This window comes from Puma concolor, chromosome A1 (genome assembly GCF_028749965.1).
Source record: "Puma concolor isolate L17-30 chromosome A1, mPumCon1.1.hap2, whole genome shotgun sequence".
Classification (NCBI taxonomy): Eukaryota; Metazoa; Chordata; class Mammalia; order Carnivora; family Felidae; genus Puma; species Puma concolor.
In genome coordinates this window covers 175,827,845-175,844,783 of record NC_141667.1, presented here as the reverse complement: position 1 = coordinate 175,844,783, position 16,939 = coordinate 175,827,845, and the positions used below count along the sequence as shown (strand labels likewise).

The 16,939-nt window shown below is 38.9% G+C and overlaps 1 protein-coding gene across 2 annotated transcripts in view; it reads left to right on the top strand.

The window, feature by feature from the left end:
- Positions 1 to 16,939, top strand: part of GPC6 (glypican 6) — a 1,121,471-nt gene that overhangs the window by 561,178 nt on the left and 543,354 nt on the right. For both annotated transcript variants that reach the window (XM_086709530.1, XM_025924536.2), the window contains exon 3: positions 6,831 to 7,222. In XM_086709530.1, coding sequence (XP_086565656.1) covers positions 6,831 to 7,222 — 392 coding nt within the window. The remainder of the gene's footprint in view (positions 1 to 6,830; positions 7,223 to 16,939) is intronic.

The following is a 16,939-nucleotide window of genomic DNA, read 5'->3' as shown; positions in this document are numbered from 1 at the left end:
TCTTAATGGCTGGGAGCTCTGGGTTGCATGCTAGTTCAGTGGTCTAGGGCAACTGGTTTCTGCTTATTTCTGAGCCCCCGCTTTCTCATCTGCAAACTCGATATACTAACATTGAGTATGTAAAGCCCGTCATAACCATGCTTGACGTTGTGTTTGATGTCCATTATACATCAGGCAACAGTTTAGGTCCTATCTCTAGCTATGCTTGAAATTACCATCATTCGTTGTTTCAAATTCATTTGTCCTCTTCATTTAAGTTTGGTATCTTGACTTTCCTCCAAAACTGTAACAGAGACAAATGGGAATAATGAAGATATTGTGTTACTGTATTGATTGCATTTTAAATCAGTTTGTGTTGGGGGTGGGGAGCTCTAAAGTGACAGAAATTCGGTTAAATAATCCCTCAAACAGGAAAGATATAGATTACTATTACTAGAATCACTTTGAAATTATATAGGCTATTAATTCATGAAATGAATGGACTGAGTAACTCATAATGCTCATTAAAATATAATAAATTTAGTCTATAGAAACATACATATGTACACACAGCAAGAGAAAGTATGAATTAAGAGATAAAGAAGTCATAAATCATAAAAGAATTTTTGCTTACAGCAACATTGTCTCATAATGGAGATTATTTCTATCTTTTTGAATAAATTATTATTTTGAAAATAATTTTATATAATTTTTCAACCTCATAATTTCAAAAAATATATACTGAGGGTTTCTGTTTGTTACAGAAAAACACAACTGATGTTTATGAAAAAAAGCAAAGGCAATGTAATAGGCTATCTGTTACAGATTCAAAAGTGGCTTGGGGGTTGATTCAAACCTAACATTCAGGGCATTGCTTGGATGAGGTAAGCACTTCACTTTGCAGTTAAGTTCACTGGGCATTGCCAGTGAACGTGAATGCAGTTGGCTTGGTGAGATCACAGCCATGACGTCAGGGTCCAGCAGGGCCAGCAGCAGAAGAGGCAGTAATGAAGCCAAGCAAAGAATAGCTCTGGACAAACAGAGCTGTCCAGAGAGGAAGTGAGGGTCTGGTAGGGCAGTCTTGTTGGACAGGGGCCACGAGGCCTTCTGTCTATAGATGCACAGGAACTTGGAGCATGAGAGAATATGAATGTGTATGTATGTGTTACTGTACAAGAGTTTGGAGGATGTCAGGAGGCTGTATTCATCATGTCCTGCTCTACAATGAGCTGTAGCATCTTCCTTCCTCTAAGGTGGGTCCGTGAAGTTATCACTAAGAGGAGCCCAGACCATATAGAGTCAAGGTGCATTTCACTGGATGTTCATGTTCATCTGTCTATCTACTTACTCACTATTCACCAACTATTAAGGCCCTGACATATGACAGGCACCACACCATACATGGAAGTGGTAATATTGGCCACCAACAATCTTATCCATGAATATAATGTGTATTTCAGCCCTTTCACCAAAGGTACGGCTCCTTGAGTTTATCTTGAAAGTAATTTGTGGGGTTTTCTTTCTATAAATATGCTAGTCTTTTCTTTTTTTTCTTTTTTCTTTTTTAATGTTTATTAATTTTTGAGAGAGACAGAGACAGAGTGTGAGCAGGGGAGGGGCAGAGAGAAAGGGAGACAGAACCCGGAACAGGCTCCAGGCTCTGAGCTGTCAGCACAGAGCTCGATGCAGGCTCAAACTCACAAACCGTGAGATCATTACCTGAGCTGTAGTCAGATGCTCAACCGACTGAGCCACCCAGGTGCCCCTTTTTAAAAATTTTTTAATGTTTATGTTGAGAGAGAGAGAGAGAGAGAGAGAACGAGTGGGGGGGGATGCCGAGAGAGAGGAGAGAGAAAGTCCCAGGCAGGCTTCACTCTGTCAGCACAGTGCCTGATGTGGGGCTCAAACTCACGAAACCATGAGATCATGACCTGAGCCGAGATCAAGAGTCAGTCGCTTAACCAACTGAGCCACCCGGGTGCCCCAATGAGCTGATCTTTTTTCTCCATGTTTGGTATCTTATTTTTAGGCTTCTGAAATTTATCAGTAGAAAGTTAACTCTTAGCGGGTGGATTAAGAGTGGTTCTGTCTCCCCAAGGGACTTTTGATTATGTCTGGAGACACTTTTGGTTGTCAGTACTGGGGGTAGGATGTGCTTTTGGCATCTAGTACACGGGGGTACTTGATATCCTCGGATAACCAGGGATGCTACTTGATATCCTCGAGTGCAGGGGACAGACCCACAACAACGAAGATTGCCCAGCTCACAGTGTCAACGATACTAAGGCCAAGATCCCTGATACAGAGGACTAGCATCTAACCGTCCCTTCCACTTAAAGCTACACCTTGCCAAGGATGACACTTCATGTGCCAAGCACTCCCTGAGCAACAGCAGTGTTTATCTCTTCTCACAGAGTCTCACCCCCTGGAGAATGGGAAGAGATAGGCCATTTAGGGATCATGTATTCTTGCCCTCAAAGTCTAACACAGAAGAGCGTAAAGGGTGCTGGCTTCTTCCTCCAGAATGCTCCTCATTAACTCACTGTTTTCCTAATGGTCAGATCCGGCTATTATGTAAGCAAGGAGACTTCTGAAAGGAGAAATCATCTCACAAACTGTACCTGAACACTGACAGATTATGCAGAATGAGGAAGGACAGCCATATTGACTTATCCTTGAAAAAAGCATGGGGGATGGGGTGCAGGGTGGTAACACTATTGTGTCTGTGAATCATAACCCTTACTGTACATCCACTTTCCAAACCATTTTACCCTCCATGACAGCTCCTCTGGGTCTTTCCTTAACCAGACCTTGGACTCTGGGCTGACTGAACTCATTTAACATGCTTTTGTGGAGGGAAGGGTACAAAGAAAGAGATTAGGAGACAAATACACTTAACATGAATATGTGGGTTTAAAGAAGCACATTTAGGATACCTGCTTCCCCTGCCAGGACAGGTGCTATCTGTGACCATGTACAGATATGGTCTCCACTGACCAGGACCAAAGCCTTTCACATTCACTGGGTTATGCGATCACAGGAACTTATATCACCATCTTGAAGCACTCATTTTATTTTTTATTTCTTTTAAATTTTTTAACGTTTATTTATTTTTGAGAGAGAAAGGGAGAGAGAGAGAGACAGAGACAGAGACAGAGACAGAATCCGAAGCAGGCTCCAGGCTCTGAGCTGTCAGCACAGAGCCTGATATGGGGCTCGAACCCACAGACCGTGAGATCATGACCTGAGCCAAAGTCAGACGCTTAACTGACTGGGCCACCCAGGCGCCCCTTGAAGCACTCATTTTAAACAAGCTTTCAATGAGAAGTAATGTGGGAAAGCATGAGAGCAGGAAAATGCTGCAATTTCTAGGTAAATGCTATACAGTACCTAATCCAGTCCCCATGTCCATTTCGCTTATAGAAGCATTAACGAGATATTTCCAGCTTGATTGGGCAAAGCTTTTGCGGTGTCATTGGCCTGCAGATTCCTAGAGAGCCTCTTGTCTGCCTTTTCCTCTTGGTGGTCCCTCCCTTCAGCCCTGTGTGCACCTTACGTTTTGATCCATTCATTTGGAGTCTTCATTTGAAGCCTTTCTCAGATATCCTTAGGGCAACTTTGGCTCTTCAGAGTTGATTTTTGCCCCTTCAGAGGCCTCTCCAAGTGATTAGGCAGCGTGCAGACTTTCTTTTTGCCTTTGGAACAGTGGTGGTTTTTATCTACAAGATTGTTCCCCCCACCCCCCACCCCCTTGAAGCAATCTGCCCTGCAGCAAACAGATGTCTGTACCCAGATCTCCCTTCTGGATGAATAAGATCCTTCCAGGGGCTAATGCTGGTTGGAAAAAGTGCTTTCGTGCATCTATGAAGCATAACTGAGCCCTAAGCAACAACTTTTGATGTGTATTTTGTGAATGGGGAAGAGAAAAAAATCAAAAACATTTTTTTTTTCTGCCTAACTGTTTCTTGAGATGAAAATTTTTGTTGACGGAAGGCCTTACCCAACCTGAGGTTTGCCCTCGCCGATGAGACAAAGGTTGGATGGACATTGCTTTGCCTTACATTGTTCTTCAATTCCGTTCTCTGCGCTGTTTGGGCATAATACTCCATCAGCAAAGTGGGGCTGATAACTGTGTTCCAAAACTCCATCCTGTTTGGTTTGCTGAGAAACAGTTTTCATCCAAGCATAAAATACTTTGTTCAAAGAGTCAACCTTCAAAAGGTGGAAGTCTAAGTCCACGGGCAGGCTAAAAATGAAATGAGTGTACTTATTTTGGGAGGACATTAGTTTTGCCTCAGTACCTCAGATGCCCATCTTTCATAAGATCTAAGATCAATGTACCTTAAGGTAGCAACATTTGTCATAATTGCCTGATACATTAGCATCTTTCAATACCAAATATTAACTTTGACTATGAGATCACTAAACCATGTAATGATTTTGAACAAGGAATAATAGCTTGACTTTTGAGGACCAGTGAAGCTAACAGCAAACTTTTGAGACAATGACATACTCTTATACAGAATTTAAGCTTGGAACCTAATGAAATGTTTGTTGAGCCCTATTTATTGAAATATGAGGACTCGGTTTCATTATTCAATTATAAATACTAGTTTAGGCATATGGGAGCAAACCACATGACACAGAATGGGAGCAGTCTGTTTTTAACTATTTAGCCTCAAAGCAGGCAGAAATCCAGCATCTTTCTATTCCCCGTATCAGGAGGGGAAGAGCCTAAGTAATGTCATTTTCAGTAAAAGCAAACAATAAAAATTTCATCTTCATAGAGAAGCATTTACACCTCAAGTCTTTGCAGAGCGATGAGAATCAGAAGATTTTTTTTTCCTTTTTTTTAAACCTCTTTGAAAATCCAGACCACACTATTGATTACTAACTATTCATTGCTGAAGGCAGTACTCTGTATTCAATAAATTAAGCTTTAATTCCTGAGTCCCACAAAATAATTGACCTCAAAAAGAAGATAAATGAATAGGCTGTCCTGAGCTCATGATTAGAATCCACTTTCTAGTCTCATTATATTCGTATTTTTCAATTCAGTGATTTTTCCATTCTTTCTTAGTTTTGTTCACAATCTCTAACACCTTCCTCCCTGCTGCTGTATCACCAAGGCCAACCTCTTTCCATTCTTGGTTTTGAGAATGAAAGATTTTAATATGATATTTTTATAATTTAGTATTAATATTGATAAATTAATACAGTTTCCATTTTAGGACAAGCTAGGTAACTAGTATTTCTGAAAACTTCTGAACTGTTCTTGATTTCATAAAATCCTAAATAACATAGATGTAGCATGCATAAATATTTTGATTAAGATAAGAAATATTTGGTGGATTGTATAAGATCACACAGGATTTATAAACCATGACTTAGGAAATCCATCAATTATTGCTGCCCCTGTAGCCAGAGAATTTCTATATTTAAGAAAGTATATTCTTTCATAGTAAGAAGGTAAACATGTGACCAGAGTCCTCTTTAAGGTTTGATGCTTTGGTTTCATTTGAAATCAAATATAAAATATCATTATTGCAGACACTATTTAAAGATCACAGCAGTAGTTCAATGTTAACATTATTCAGAATTGAAGTAAATCAAGGTCTTCTGATAAAGCAGAAATAAGGTACAGCTTCCAAGGAAACTGTGGAGAGATTCGTGGCTTTTTTCCTTCAGTGTCTCAGGAGAAAATCCCCCAGGGTTCCAGAAAAAAAGAAGTTATTTGTTTTTGTTTGCATTCCTACTTTGATTCCTTGAGGCATCCTGGACTTGATTTGCCCTTCTATTACCTGAGAAGGGTGCATAGTATCAGAGAATAAAGAGAACTATGAGAGGTAAAACAGAATCCCTCTGATGTTGGGCACTTGGATTTATAAACTCAGAGGCATTATCTCTTCATCGTCTTTTTTGCCACCCCAAATCACATTCTGCAAATGGGATAACGCTTGAGTTGACTCTACCCAGGCTCACTTGGTGCAAATGGATAGGTGCCCCGCATGCCTGAAGCGTGTCTTGAGGGAGCCTAACGTGAGGCCTGAAGAGGCTAACAGCACCCAGTGACGTTAATTTCTTATTTCTTGCATCCTATAACTGAGTGTACTGCAGGGTAGCAGAGTTCATCTCTTGGTGTACTCTTTCATTGAGAACTTTTTAGGCAGAAATCCCAACAGCCCATATTTTATTCAAGTTCTATAAAATGATAGTTTATATTACCATTGCAAAGTACTTCATAACTTTCTGATTCATTATGGCAAACTAAATTATGTTCATTATAGCTTTGGTATTAAGTGAATTTATTTGCATTATGAATCTCTGAACACTGATAATTGATTGCTATATATAGCAACTACAAAGAGTCCAAAATATTACATTAACGTAAATATCCCATTTATGAACTATTCCAAATAGCAGCAATTTAATTGAATTTAGTGTTAGAACAGATTTGTATATAGACTGGCACAAAAGTTTTTAGCCGTATGCATTTGTTATTATGTTAACGACAATACTTTGCAACGTACTTTGATTTGAGTTTAAATCAAATTAGGATTTTCTAAAATTTAATAATACATGAAAAAAGAATCTAGCTACTTTGGAGGAGTAATAAATGATACACTCCTAATGTTAACGGATGTTCTTTCAAATAGAAATCATGTGGTCTTCTGTTTTCTTTGACTCGTAGATCGTAGATGCAGGGCAAATCTTATTTAAAGGATTATCATCAATTCATTGATGCCTTAATCACAGGTTACGTTTTGTATGAAAGTTGTGTCTAAGTTAGGTAGATGCTGTGGGCATTCAAGGTCTTACTAATTATGAGTGTTTTCTTGGTTTATTTGCAGAATTTTTCCGAGAGCTCCTGGAAAATGCAGAAAAGTCACTAAATGATATGTTTGTACGGACCTACGGAATGCTGTACATGCAGAATTCGGAAGTGTTCCAGGACCTTTTCACAGAGCTGAAAAGATACTACACCGGGGGCAATGTAAATCTGGAGGAGATGCTCAATGACTTCTGGGCTCGGCTCCTGGAACGGATGTTTCAGCTGATAAACCCACAGTATCACTTCAGCGAGGACTACCTGGAATGTGTGAGCAAATACACAGACCAGCTGAAGCCTTTTGGAGATGTACCCCGGAAATTGAAAATTCAGGTCACCCGCGCCTTCATTGCTGCCCGGACGTTTGTCCAGGGGCTAACTGTGGGCAGAGAAGTGGCAAACCGAGTTTCCAAGGTAATTGAAAATCTGCTTTCTAATTGGTCTTTCTCTTCTGCTGTTTTTAAAACAACTGTTTAAACAACAACAAAAATTCAAGGTGAAGTTTCTCTGTTACAGTGGTCCTTGCTCTTAGAGTAATCGGATAAACATCAAGGTTTAATTCTGTTTTACTTTTTTTTCTTGCTTTGTATGAGAGAAGATAAGATTTCAATCCATTCCATGTTTGGAACATAGTGTCAATATTTATCAGCGATATAGCATGACTGGTGCAGAAACAGGCGTCTTGTAACTATGACCACTTGGCACTTCTGAACAGAGTTTTAAGAATGATAAATAATCATGAAACAGTCCATCCGGAGGTTATAATCCTCTAGGAAGTCACAAGGTGATAGTCTTCGTGAGGTTTTCAAGTAGAGACAAGTTGCTGTTCACACACCAGCTTCTGGCATTTCTTCTTCTTTATCACTTGCAAAAGTGGCCAAATTCCTCAGTAGTGGAGAAAGAACCCTTTGCTAACACCTGTAGAACTGGATTAGGGAGGAATAATGAATACAAAGTATAGATTCTGGCAGGGAATTCCTTTTGTTATCCATTAGCTTTGAAATTCAACGCCTTGTATTGCATCCGGCTTATGAGCAAGATAAATCACTAATACACATCTCGCCTTTCCTTGAGGATGTCTCTAAACCTTTAATGCAAGGGGTCTTTCTCCACTGCTTTCTTTAAACATTGACTGTTTCCTGTGTGTAGGATGTTTGCCTTTGTTTAAATTCTTCCTTGGCATTCAACTGTTCTTAGGAGATGGGCTTGCCCATTTATGACGTCACTCCAACAAATAAACTGAAAGATGATTACTCTAAGACATAAAGTAAAAACAGCACATAACAGGAATCTGGTATTATGTCACCCAAAAAGGTCATATTTGTACAAAGATTAATGCCAAACACTACTTTCTTATTGCAGGGCTGTGGCAAAGACCCACATATTTCTCATAACTATTGGTGCTAACCTTCCATGTTTCTCTTTTCTCCACCTTCATATCCTCAATATTTACATCTTGGTATAAAGACTGTGTATACCCTTAAAAAATGTGTCTCTGTGACACTATTTATAAATTTCATAGCCATCCATTTTTAAATTACCTATTCCTACTGAGTTTATTTGAGCATATGGAAAGAGTATTTTCAAGAGGCCTCTAAAAAGGATAATCACATGAGGCTTAATAATATAAAGGCCATATAACTCTGATGTTAAAAATGATGTTTTTTTTTTAAATTGAAAATCAGCAATATTCTGGATACCAAAGGAACTAGAGCCCCAAAAGTGGGTCGATAAGGAACTAGCCAGGTGGAATAGCAAAAGGAAATATGATCACCCGAGAAAGTCTGTAAAATATATAGAAGTACAAAAACTAAATATGTATCCCATATATTCTTAAGCAGAAAGTTTGTTTTTTTTTAAAAAAAGATAACTTTAGTCACAGAGACTTCAAATTGAAGTCTTTGCTTTTGCTGGAGAATGAAACACACAGCCGGCTTTTAAGAAACACAAGATAAGAAATTCAAAGCGTGGATTGATCTGTGCAACATTCTGGACTCTTTACTTTGATTCTGTCTGAGTGTGAGTAACGTTTAGATACACATATTTTGGCCTGGGGACGTTCTGGTGCAATAAGAGAATATTTTCTAGCAAAGTATCTAAAAAGTATCAGGGGAGACTGCTGCTGATTCTCTCTGAGTTCTCAGAAGATGGCATTAACAACTGCCCCTAGATGGCACCTCCCTTTTACCATTCCCTGACTATCTCAGTATGAGGTCTTTGTAGATCAAAATCGAATTTACTACTCTTCATGACGTGGAGGTTGACATCATGGAGCAACCACCAGTAGAATATGGCTTTTAATTTTTTTCTGGACATGATGAGGGATATACTCTGTAACACTGTGATCTTGTTTCTCCTGATCTTTCCATGATCAGCATTCATTTGCTGAGCAGCTGCTGTGGATTTGTGATGTCGTTTGTGGTCATGTAACCATGGAATGCTGACTGTTCTATGCAGATATTGGCTTGTCTGGCCTGAGTTTCATTAGCCCTAATCTATTCAAATCATAAGTCCCATGCTGACATCTGGATGCCACCTTGTAGAAAGATAAACAGAGAGAAAGAGAGAGAGAGGGGGGTGTGGCTTAAAAGAAGCTGAACCTTTTTTTTTTTTCTAAAATAATTTATGACTCAGGGATTTAAGTATATTACAAATGAACTTTCTCACCTAATGATTACCAGATGGTATGTAACTGACAAAACCAGAAATACATCTACTAGGACTGTTGGTATGCTGGTATTTTTCAGCACCCAAACTATTTTTTGTAATAAGAATAAAAATTACAAGGACTCAATATTTTAAGAGAAAAAGCAAGAATGGTGTTGGAGGTAAAAGCCCTTCATAAATCTGGGGCGTCCCTGTGGCCCGTTACTTGAGGGATTTGAGTTGGCGAAATGATTGCAGAAGAGGTAAGGAATTCAACGCAATATTCCCAAATGGAGATCAACAAACTAGGTTATCTCCTGCATCCTGGTTTGTAGAATACATTTTTTTCCTTCTGTTTCTTCTCTTTCAGTGGCTTCTCAAATCTTGGAAGATATCATTAATAGCTTCTAATTAATTGTTTTGACTGTAAAATGTATCCCTTTGGCAAAACACAGCCATTTGACACAAATGTTTTGACATGATATTATAGGGAATTTTTGTACCAGAAAAATGGAGGAATAATTTGGAGGCATCAACACAATAAGGGTTTAAACTTATCTTTGCCATCTTAGAGACAAAAGCCTTGTCTTCTTCTAGGCACTGAATGAAGCAAGTTAATTCTAAGTAACTGTAACTGGAGATCTGGTTCTAAGAAGTGTTAAATGATCCTCGAGTGAGTATCTGTGGTCAGTTAGCCAGGGTTCATTTACTATGTGAATGACTAATTTTGAGAGTGCTGAGTGTTGACAAAATATGGAGATTTGGTAACTTTCATACTTTATTGGTGGAAGTATAAATGGATGTGTTCACTTTGGATAACAATTTGAAAATACCTGTATCACTGAAAAAGTGTGTATCCCAACACTGCAGTTCTACCCCAGGAGTGGAACAGGCAGATATGTGCATGTGTGTGCAGGCAGATATGAAGAATGTTCACAGCATTGGTTACAATAACATGAAAATTAGAAAAATCACAAATGTCCCATCAGCATACATGGTGATCTTGTCACACCATGAAATACAATGGAGCATGGAAAATAACTGAACGATAGCCACACTCATGGATGAATCACGGAAACCTCATTTTGAGAGAAAAACATTATCAAAGAATACATACGATTTATATAAAGTTCAAATAACATAAAACAAAGCAATACATTTTATTTTATTTCAGAATAAAAATATATGTGATAGAAGTCTGGAGAAAATTTTTAAAAATTGAAAACACAAACATTAGATGGTCATTTCCTTTAGGGGTTAGGCTTAGAGATATTATAAAGGCGGGTTATACAGGGATTTCTAAAGTTATTGGATAACATACTGTTTCTTAAGCTCTGGGCGATATGTGCGGTTGGAGGGGTGGATTTAAAACCATTTTAATGAAAGAGATTCAAATGGTGAAGACTTTGCCATTGTTCATCTCTGATTCTCTTCATCTGTGCAGATATGATCAAATCCCTGAGCTACCCCCAGTAGTTTATCAGACTTACTGCTGTTTGTAGACTTGTTAACTGTTCACTTTCCATGCTCCATATTGTGCTAAACTACACCAGGTAAGCTTGGAAGGCAAAGCTCTAAACTGAAGATAAAAGCAAATTTTGATAATGTAGTAGCCTGGAAAGAAAGAGTCTAGACTATTTCTTAGCATTGTCCCTTTATTAAAACACCACTCTTATACCCTTATATATACCCATTTATGAGTAGAAACACGGAAGCCAGCTTGTCAGACACTGTGAAGCATACAGACAGAGGGCTCCATTAAAGAGGTGTTAATGTTGTCTGCCTAGACCAAGCTTCAACTATTTATCATGAAGGCAAATGTGGAAATGACTCTCCTGTCTTCACTGGCCCATCCTGATGGCTGTCATTCTGCTTTAATCAAAGTGACTTCTATGAGTAAAGACTGTAAATTATGTCAATAAAACTGCGTCAATTATGGAAGTCATTTCAATGATTCGTTCCAGACAGTTGGGTAGATAGTAGAGCTGGGATCCAGAGAACTTGCCCTATTGCCAAATACCATCATGTATCCCTTGTCCGTCTGTATGTCCGTCTGTCCATCCATCCATCCATCCATCCATCCATTCACCTACCTAAAATCCTTCTTTCTTGTGGGTCATGACTTTGAAAAGAAAGTTTGACTTACAGTCTTTAGTAAGACCAAAAAGTTTCATCAGTAGACACCTGTCAATGTCTGCTACACAGACTGTTTTTGCATGAAGAGCCTCTTAGCTGGTTCATATACCTGAGTAAACAGCTTTGCATTAACATTGCAATGCCAAGAAAGCAATAAACAGAGTCAATTTTCAATAAATGTGGTTGATGGACTATAAGGCTGAAAAGTTTATCATCAAATTTGATGAAATGAAGGCTATGAAATACGTCCATTGAGAGCGTTCTCTGATCACAATGGAAAACCATTCTGAAGAATTTACCATTGAGATAATTTACAAGAGAAATGGTATTCTATTTAGCTGTTTGCTTTGGAGAAAGAATTTAAGATATAAAGTAAGACCACCTTTTATAGCTATCACCTGACTCATTTGTATTGTTCCTTTTATGGTGATATTTTAATTGGAGTTAATTTTTATGGAGTCATCCAAAAATGAAACAGACCACAAAAAGGTCTTAGGTGAATGAAACCTTTTTATAATTCTTCTGTGGCTAGCGTATTCTCTTCTGTAATTGTTGATTATTCAGTGTAAGTTACTTCAATAATATACAGTGTTAGGAAGAATAGGTAAGCTTTTTAAAATTATCAATAATGCTTCTATGTTTACAACTTTTAAGTCAGCATAAATAATACATGCTTGCTGCTTTATGATGGTGGTGTGGGCATTATATTTAGAAAGTACTTAGCAGTCAATAAATAAATAATATCATGATAAAAATAGTAACAAAATGATATTAGTACTAGGAGCCATGACAATGAAAATAATGTAATTCATTGAAAATGTATGAATTTTAGCCTGGTCTAGGTGCTGTGATAAGCCCTGAAAATCACAATAATATAAGTAAATCCCACTGTCAGAAGAAGGAAAGAACATTTCCCCTCAAGTATAGCATGTGGGATTCTGCAGATGGATTTAGAGAATTAAGAGAGACAGTCTGTTTTGATTAAAACACTTCGGTTATTTTGATTAAAACAGTTAAAATATCTTATTAGTTTTAAGTTCTCTTGCAAACTACATAGCTTAGATGTATGCTTTTGAAAAATAGTTGAGATAAGAAGAGGGTAGAAATTGAGGAAAATGAAGCCATTTATATCCAATGCACTAACAACTATTTGTGTCTTCTTTCTTTTTGTTCCCTTTTGTAGCTTGTCTCTCTAATATCTATGCCTGAGTTAGGCTACTTTACTTTTAAATTATACTATCTATTGGGATTCCATTAAAATGAGCACCTTTCTCGTCATTGAAATTTGATTGTGAAATTTTATCATTTTGGAAGAAGTTAATGAGTTCCTTAACTCTGTGAATACAACATAACTAGGAAATGTTTGAGAACCACAGTTCTGCTTATACTATACCAAATAGGTATAATCTCTCTCTCGACTACAGTTCAAGTGGGGTGGTTATTTCATCTCAGTGTGGACTCTTGTAAAATGAAGCCATTTTATGCTTGTTCATCGTGTACTGTATGTCAAGTACTATTGGTAAGTTTATGAGATACCAAGGCCAAGCAAGTTAACGTATTTGCAAGTACTAATTGGGAAGACATACACACACACACACACACACACACACACACACACACACAATGTCAATGTATACTGAGAGAATTTCACAATAAGTGTTCTGAGAACAGAAAGGAGAGACATCTAGCTTAATCTTATGTGCCAGGAAACTTTCAGGGGCATAGAAGCCTGAACCACATTTTGAAGGATGCATGGGCGTTGGGCAGATGAAGAGGGCATCTAGCATGGTGAAGGATGTTTTAGGCAGAAGCAACAGTGAACAGAAGAAGCACAGAGGTATAAAACCAAATGATGTGTGCAGGTAGCTGCAAGCATGTGGTGTTCTTGAGGTATAAAGTACAAAGCAATGAATAGCAAGAGGTTAAGCTGGAGGCCCAAACTGAACCCTTGAATAAAAACTATTTCACTAACAATTTGGCGCATGTCTATTTTACCTGAATAACTTAAAAAAACAGCAACAAACAAAAAACAAAAACAAAACTTTCTGTGGTTTGGAAGCATTCTAGTATTTTTGAGGGACAAGTGAATGCTGAGCACTTACTGTGTGTCAGGTATTGTTCTGTAAGAAACAGGAAATAACAATGAATAGCATTGTCCTTGAGGAAATCCAACACTATCCAGAAGTTCAAGTGTGGTGCAAATGATCAGGATAAAGGCAGAGATCTGTATAGAGCACTATGTGAATCAAGAGAAACACACATTCCTTTTTGTCTTGGGAAACTGGAAAAGACACTGTAGAGTAGATAATAGTCAGACTTAGACTTCAAGAATGAACAGGTATTACAACGGGAGAAAGGGATGTAAGGCTTTGTGGTCCGAGGCCCAGCAGGTTCAAAGACACAAATCGTGAAAGGTCATGGGGTTTTGGAGGGGATTCCAGGAGGTAAATTTGGACCATATTATTTGAGTCATAGTTTATGTTAAGGAATGTGAAGGACTTGGCATAGGCAAGGAATAACAATGATTTTTTAAAAGACAAGTATGTGATCAGATATTCACTTTAAAAAGGCGGTCCAGGGGCGCCTGGGTGGCGCAGTCGGTTAAGCGTCCGACTTCAGCCAGGTCACGATCTCGCGGTCCGTGAGTTCGAGCCCCGCGTCAGGCTCTGGGCTGATGGCTCGGAGCCTGGAGCCTGTTTCCGATTCTGTGTCTCCCTCTCTCACTGCCCCTCCCCCGTTCATGCTCTGTCTCTCTCTGTCCCAAAAATAAATAAAAACGTTAAAAAAAAAAAAAAATTAAAAAAAAAAAAAAAAAGGCGGTCCATGGGTTGATAATCTGGATTGGGGGACTGACAGCCGGTGTGGTGATGGGAAACTATTGCAGTTGCCCAGATTAATAGTGATGAGACCTGAGTCAACAGGTGGAGTAGAGTGGAGAGCACACCCGGAGAGACAAACACGCCAGCACAGTATATAGATGATGTATCTTCTCAGGTTCCCTCCTGGCATCAAGCACAGTTCCTGTCACAAAATTTGTTCCCGTTTAGTAACAGCTGTCTGTTGGCTGACTGGTTTGAGAATCACCACCATATCATTGATTGTTGGCAAAGGATGGTAACATTTGATTAGAGGAAGAAGGGAATAGGATCAGATGAAATATCAAAACATATCAAGATTTAAAGAGGGATATAGAGAAAGAAGACAAATAGTGAGAGCCAGAAAACCATATTGCCCTGAAAGTAAAGAGAACAGAACTTCAAGAAATAGGGTAATGAACAGTATCGAATGTTGCAGATAGTCAAGTGGGAGGCAGAGAGGAAATAGACTTTTGGATTTGGCTATTAGGATGTTACCAATTAGCAAGCAGCAGTGCAACTACCCTGGTTTTGATTGGTGGAGAAGCTAATTCTTCTGCCACTACACATTCTAGAACTAGCGTGGTCCATGGCCTGGTGCTCTTGAGTAGGCTATCACGGTTTTGCAACAAGGTAAGTACAACTGAAAGCACTTTAAAAATCTGAATAGCAATTTCACATTGCCCCAGCATCCAAGACACCATCAGTAGACTTTTCCTTGAATATTGGTGAACTTGTCTGGTGAGTCTCCTCACTGTGACCTGCATCTTAGTTATGCTCCATCAGGTTAGGTATCAAAGCATAACATCCTGGGAAGAATCAAATAATCAGCCAAAGCCTGTCTAGGTCATGGGAGCCTCAGACAGTGAGTCTGAGATGTATTATTCTAGAACAATGCTGAGAATACAAAATAACCTATTCGGCTTGATTCTGTTGGTGTGTCTGGACTTACTCCTCCCTGTATGCAGTTTCCCTTTACCCCTTTTTGTGGCCTTCTGTCCCAGCCTTTTCCCCTGGGGTGCATTATCTGTGTTCACAACCATCAATGGGCTCCTGTAAGCCCATTTTGATTGACACATCTACTGTCTGCCTTTGCCCCACAAGTCCGAGAACTTCTCTGGGGCCATCGGAAATGTGTGCTACAAGCAGATGTCTTTGTTACTAATAGGGAACCTCCAGTGGTGAAATGTGCCAATTAAGGTACAGCACAAATAAAAAAGGCCCAAGGATAGAACTCTAGTGCTGCAACTCAAAGGATGCTTCTTCTAAAATGGCTTCATAAAGGAAAACGGACCTGACACTTTATTCCAGTGAACAGCGCTGAGTCTGTTCTTGGATATGCATCTCCGAATGCTTTCATGCTTTTCTTGCTGGAAGGTTCTGTGCCACAAGATTTGAACAGCAGTCGTATTGTAATTACTTACACATGCAAAAGCACGCCCAGAGTGTTGGCTGGACACTGCGGGCTGTGTGGCAGGATAGGCCGAGACTAAAAGTTCGGAGGATTTTTCTTTTATGGTCCCATCTTCATGGAGTCAGTGTAACAAGGACATTCTCTGAGGCAATATCAGTGCAGAGGTTTATGAGCCAAGATACACATGAAAAAGAATTTTAATAGAGCTTGACAGATATATTGCATTAATACTGCTGACATAGTGAAGCAAGACTTGTGTAAAGAGTATGACACATTGGTATTTTTTAAAATGAGGTATTAGGTCATACAGATAGCTGACTGTATAAAGAGGGGGGATACACTGTCTCCACCGTTACCCTCGTGATTACAGGCAAGGGTTATTCCCCTTCATGTGTATGCGTTTTACCTCTTCGTCTTGATGAGTGATATTCAGCGCAGACACAGTGGATCAATCCCAGATGCTTAGAAAATAAAAATCACCCCACACAATGTCCAAACTCTACGTTGTCTTATGTCTAAATCGGACGGCCAAGGGTGAAAATGTACAGTTCAGAGTGTCAGTAATGGGATAATGGTGACTTTGACATTCAGATGGAAGTACAACTGTAGCCTAAATCAATAGATATTCCAAGTTAACATGAGTTGACACTTAAGCGGCGGGCATAAACAGATTTTTAAAAATTCATTGTTGGCGTTGCAGGAATGTGCTGCATGTCAAAAATGCTGATGTCATATTTAATACTCAGTAGATAACGGGATTTTCATGGGAATTTTATCCTCTTTAGTTTGTAGTATCTTAAGTCAGGAAAGCAGAGTTTTCCATGTTCATTTTGTATAGGATTTGGCAATCAGAAAAAGTCATTCAACATTTTAAACTTTCATAAATATATTAATTATGAAAAACTGTTATGCTGCGTACCATTCTCACAGTAGTTATAAATATGAGTCTCTCCATAAAGAAATATGTTGGTTAATAAATAATGGGTGTTGGGCACCTGGGTAGCTCAGTCGGTTGGGCGTCCGACTTCGGTTCAGGTCATGATCTTACAGTTTGTGAGTTCGAGCCCTGCATCGTGGGCC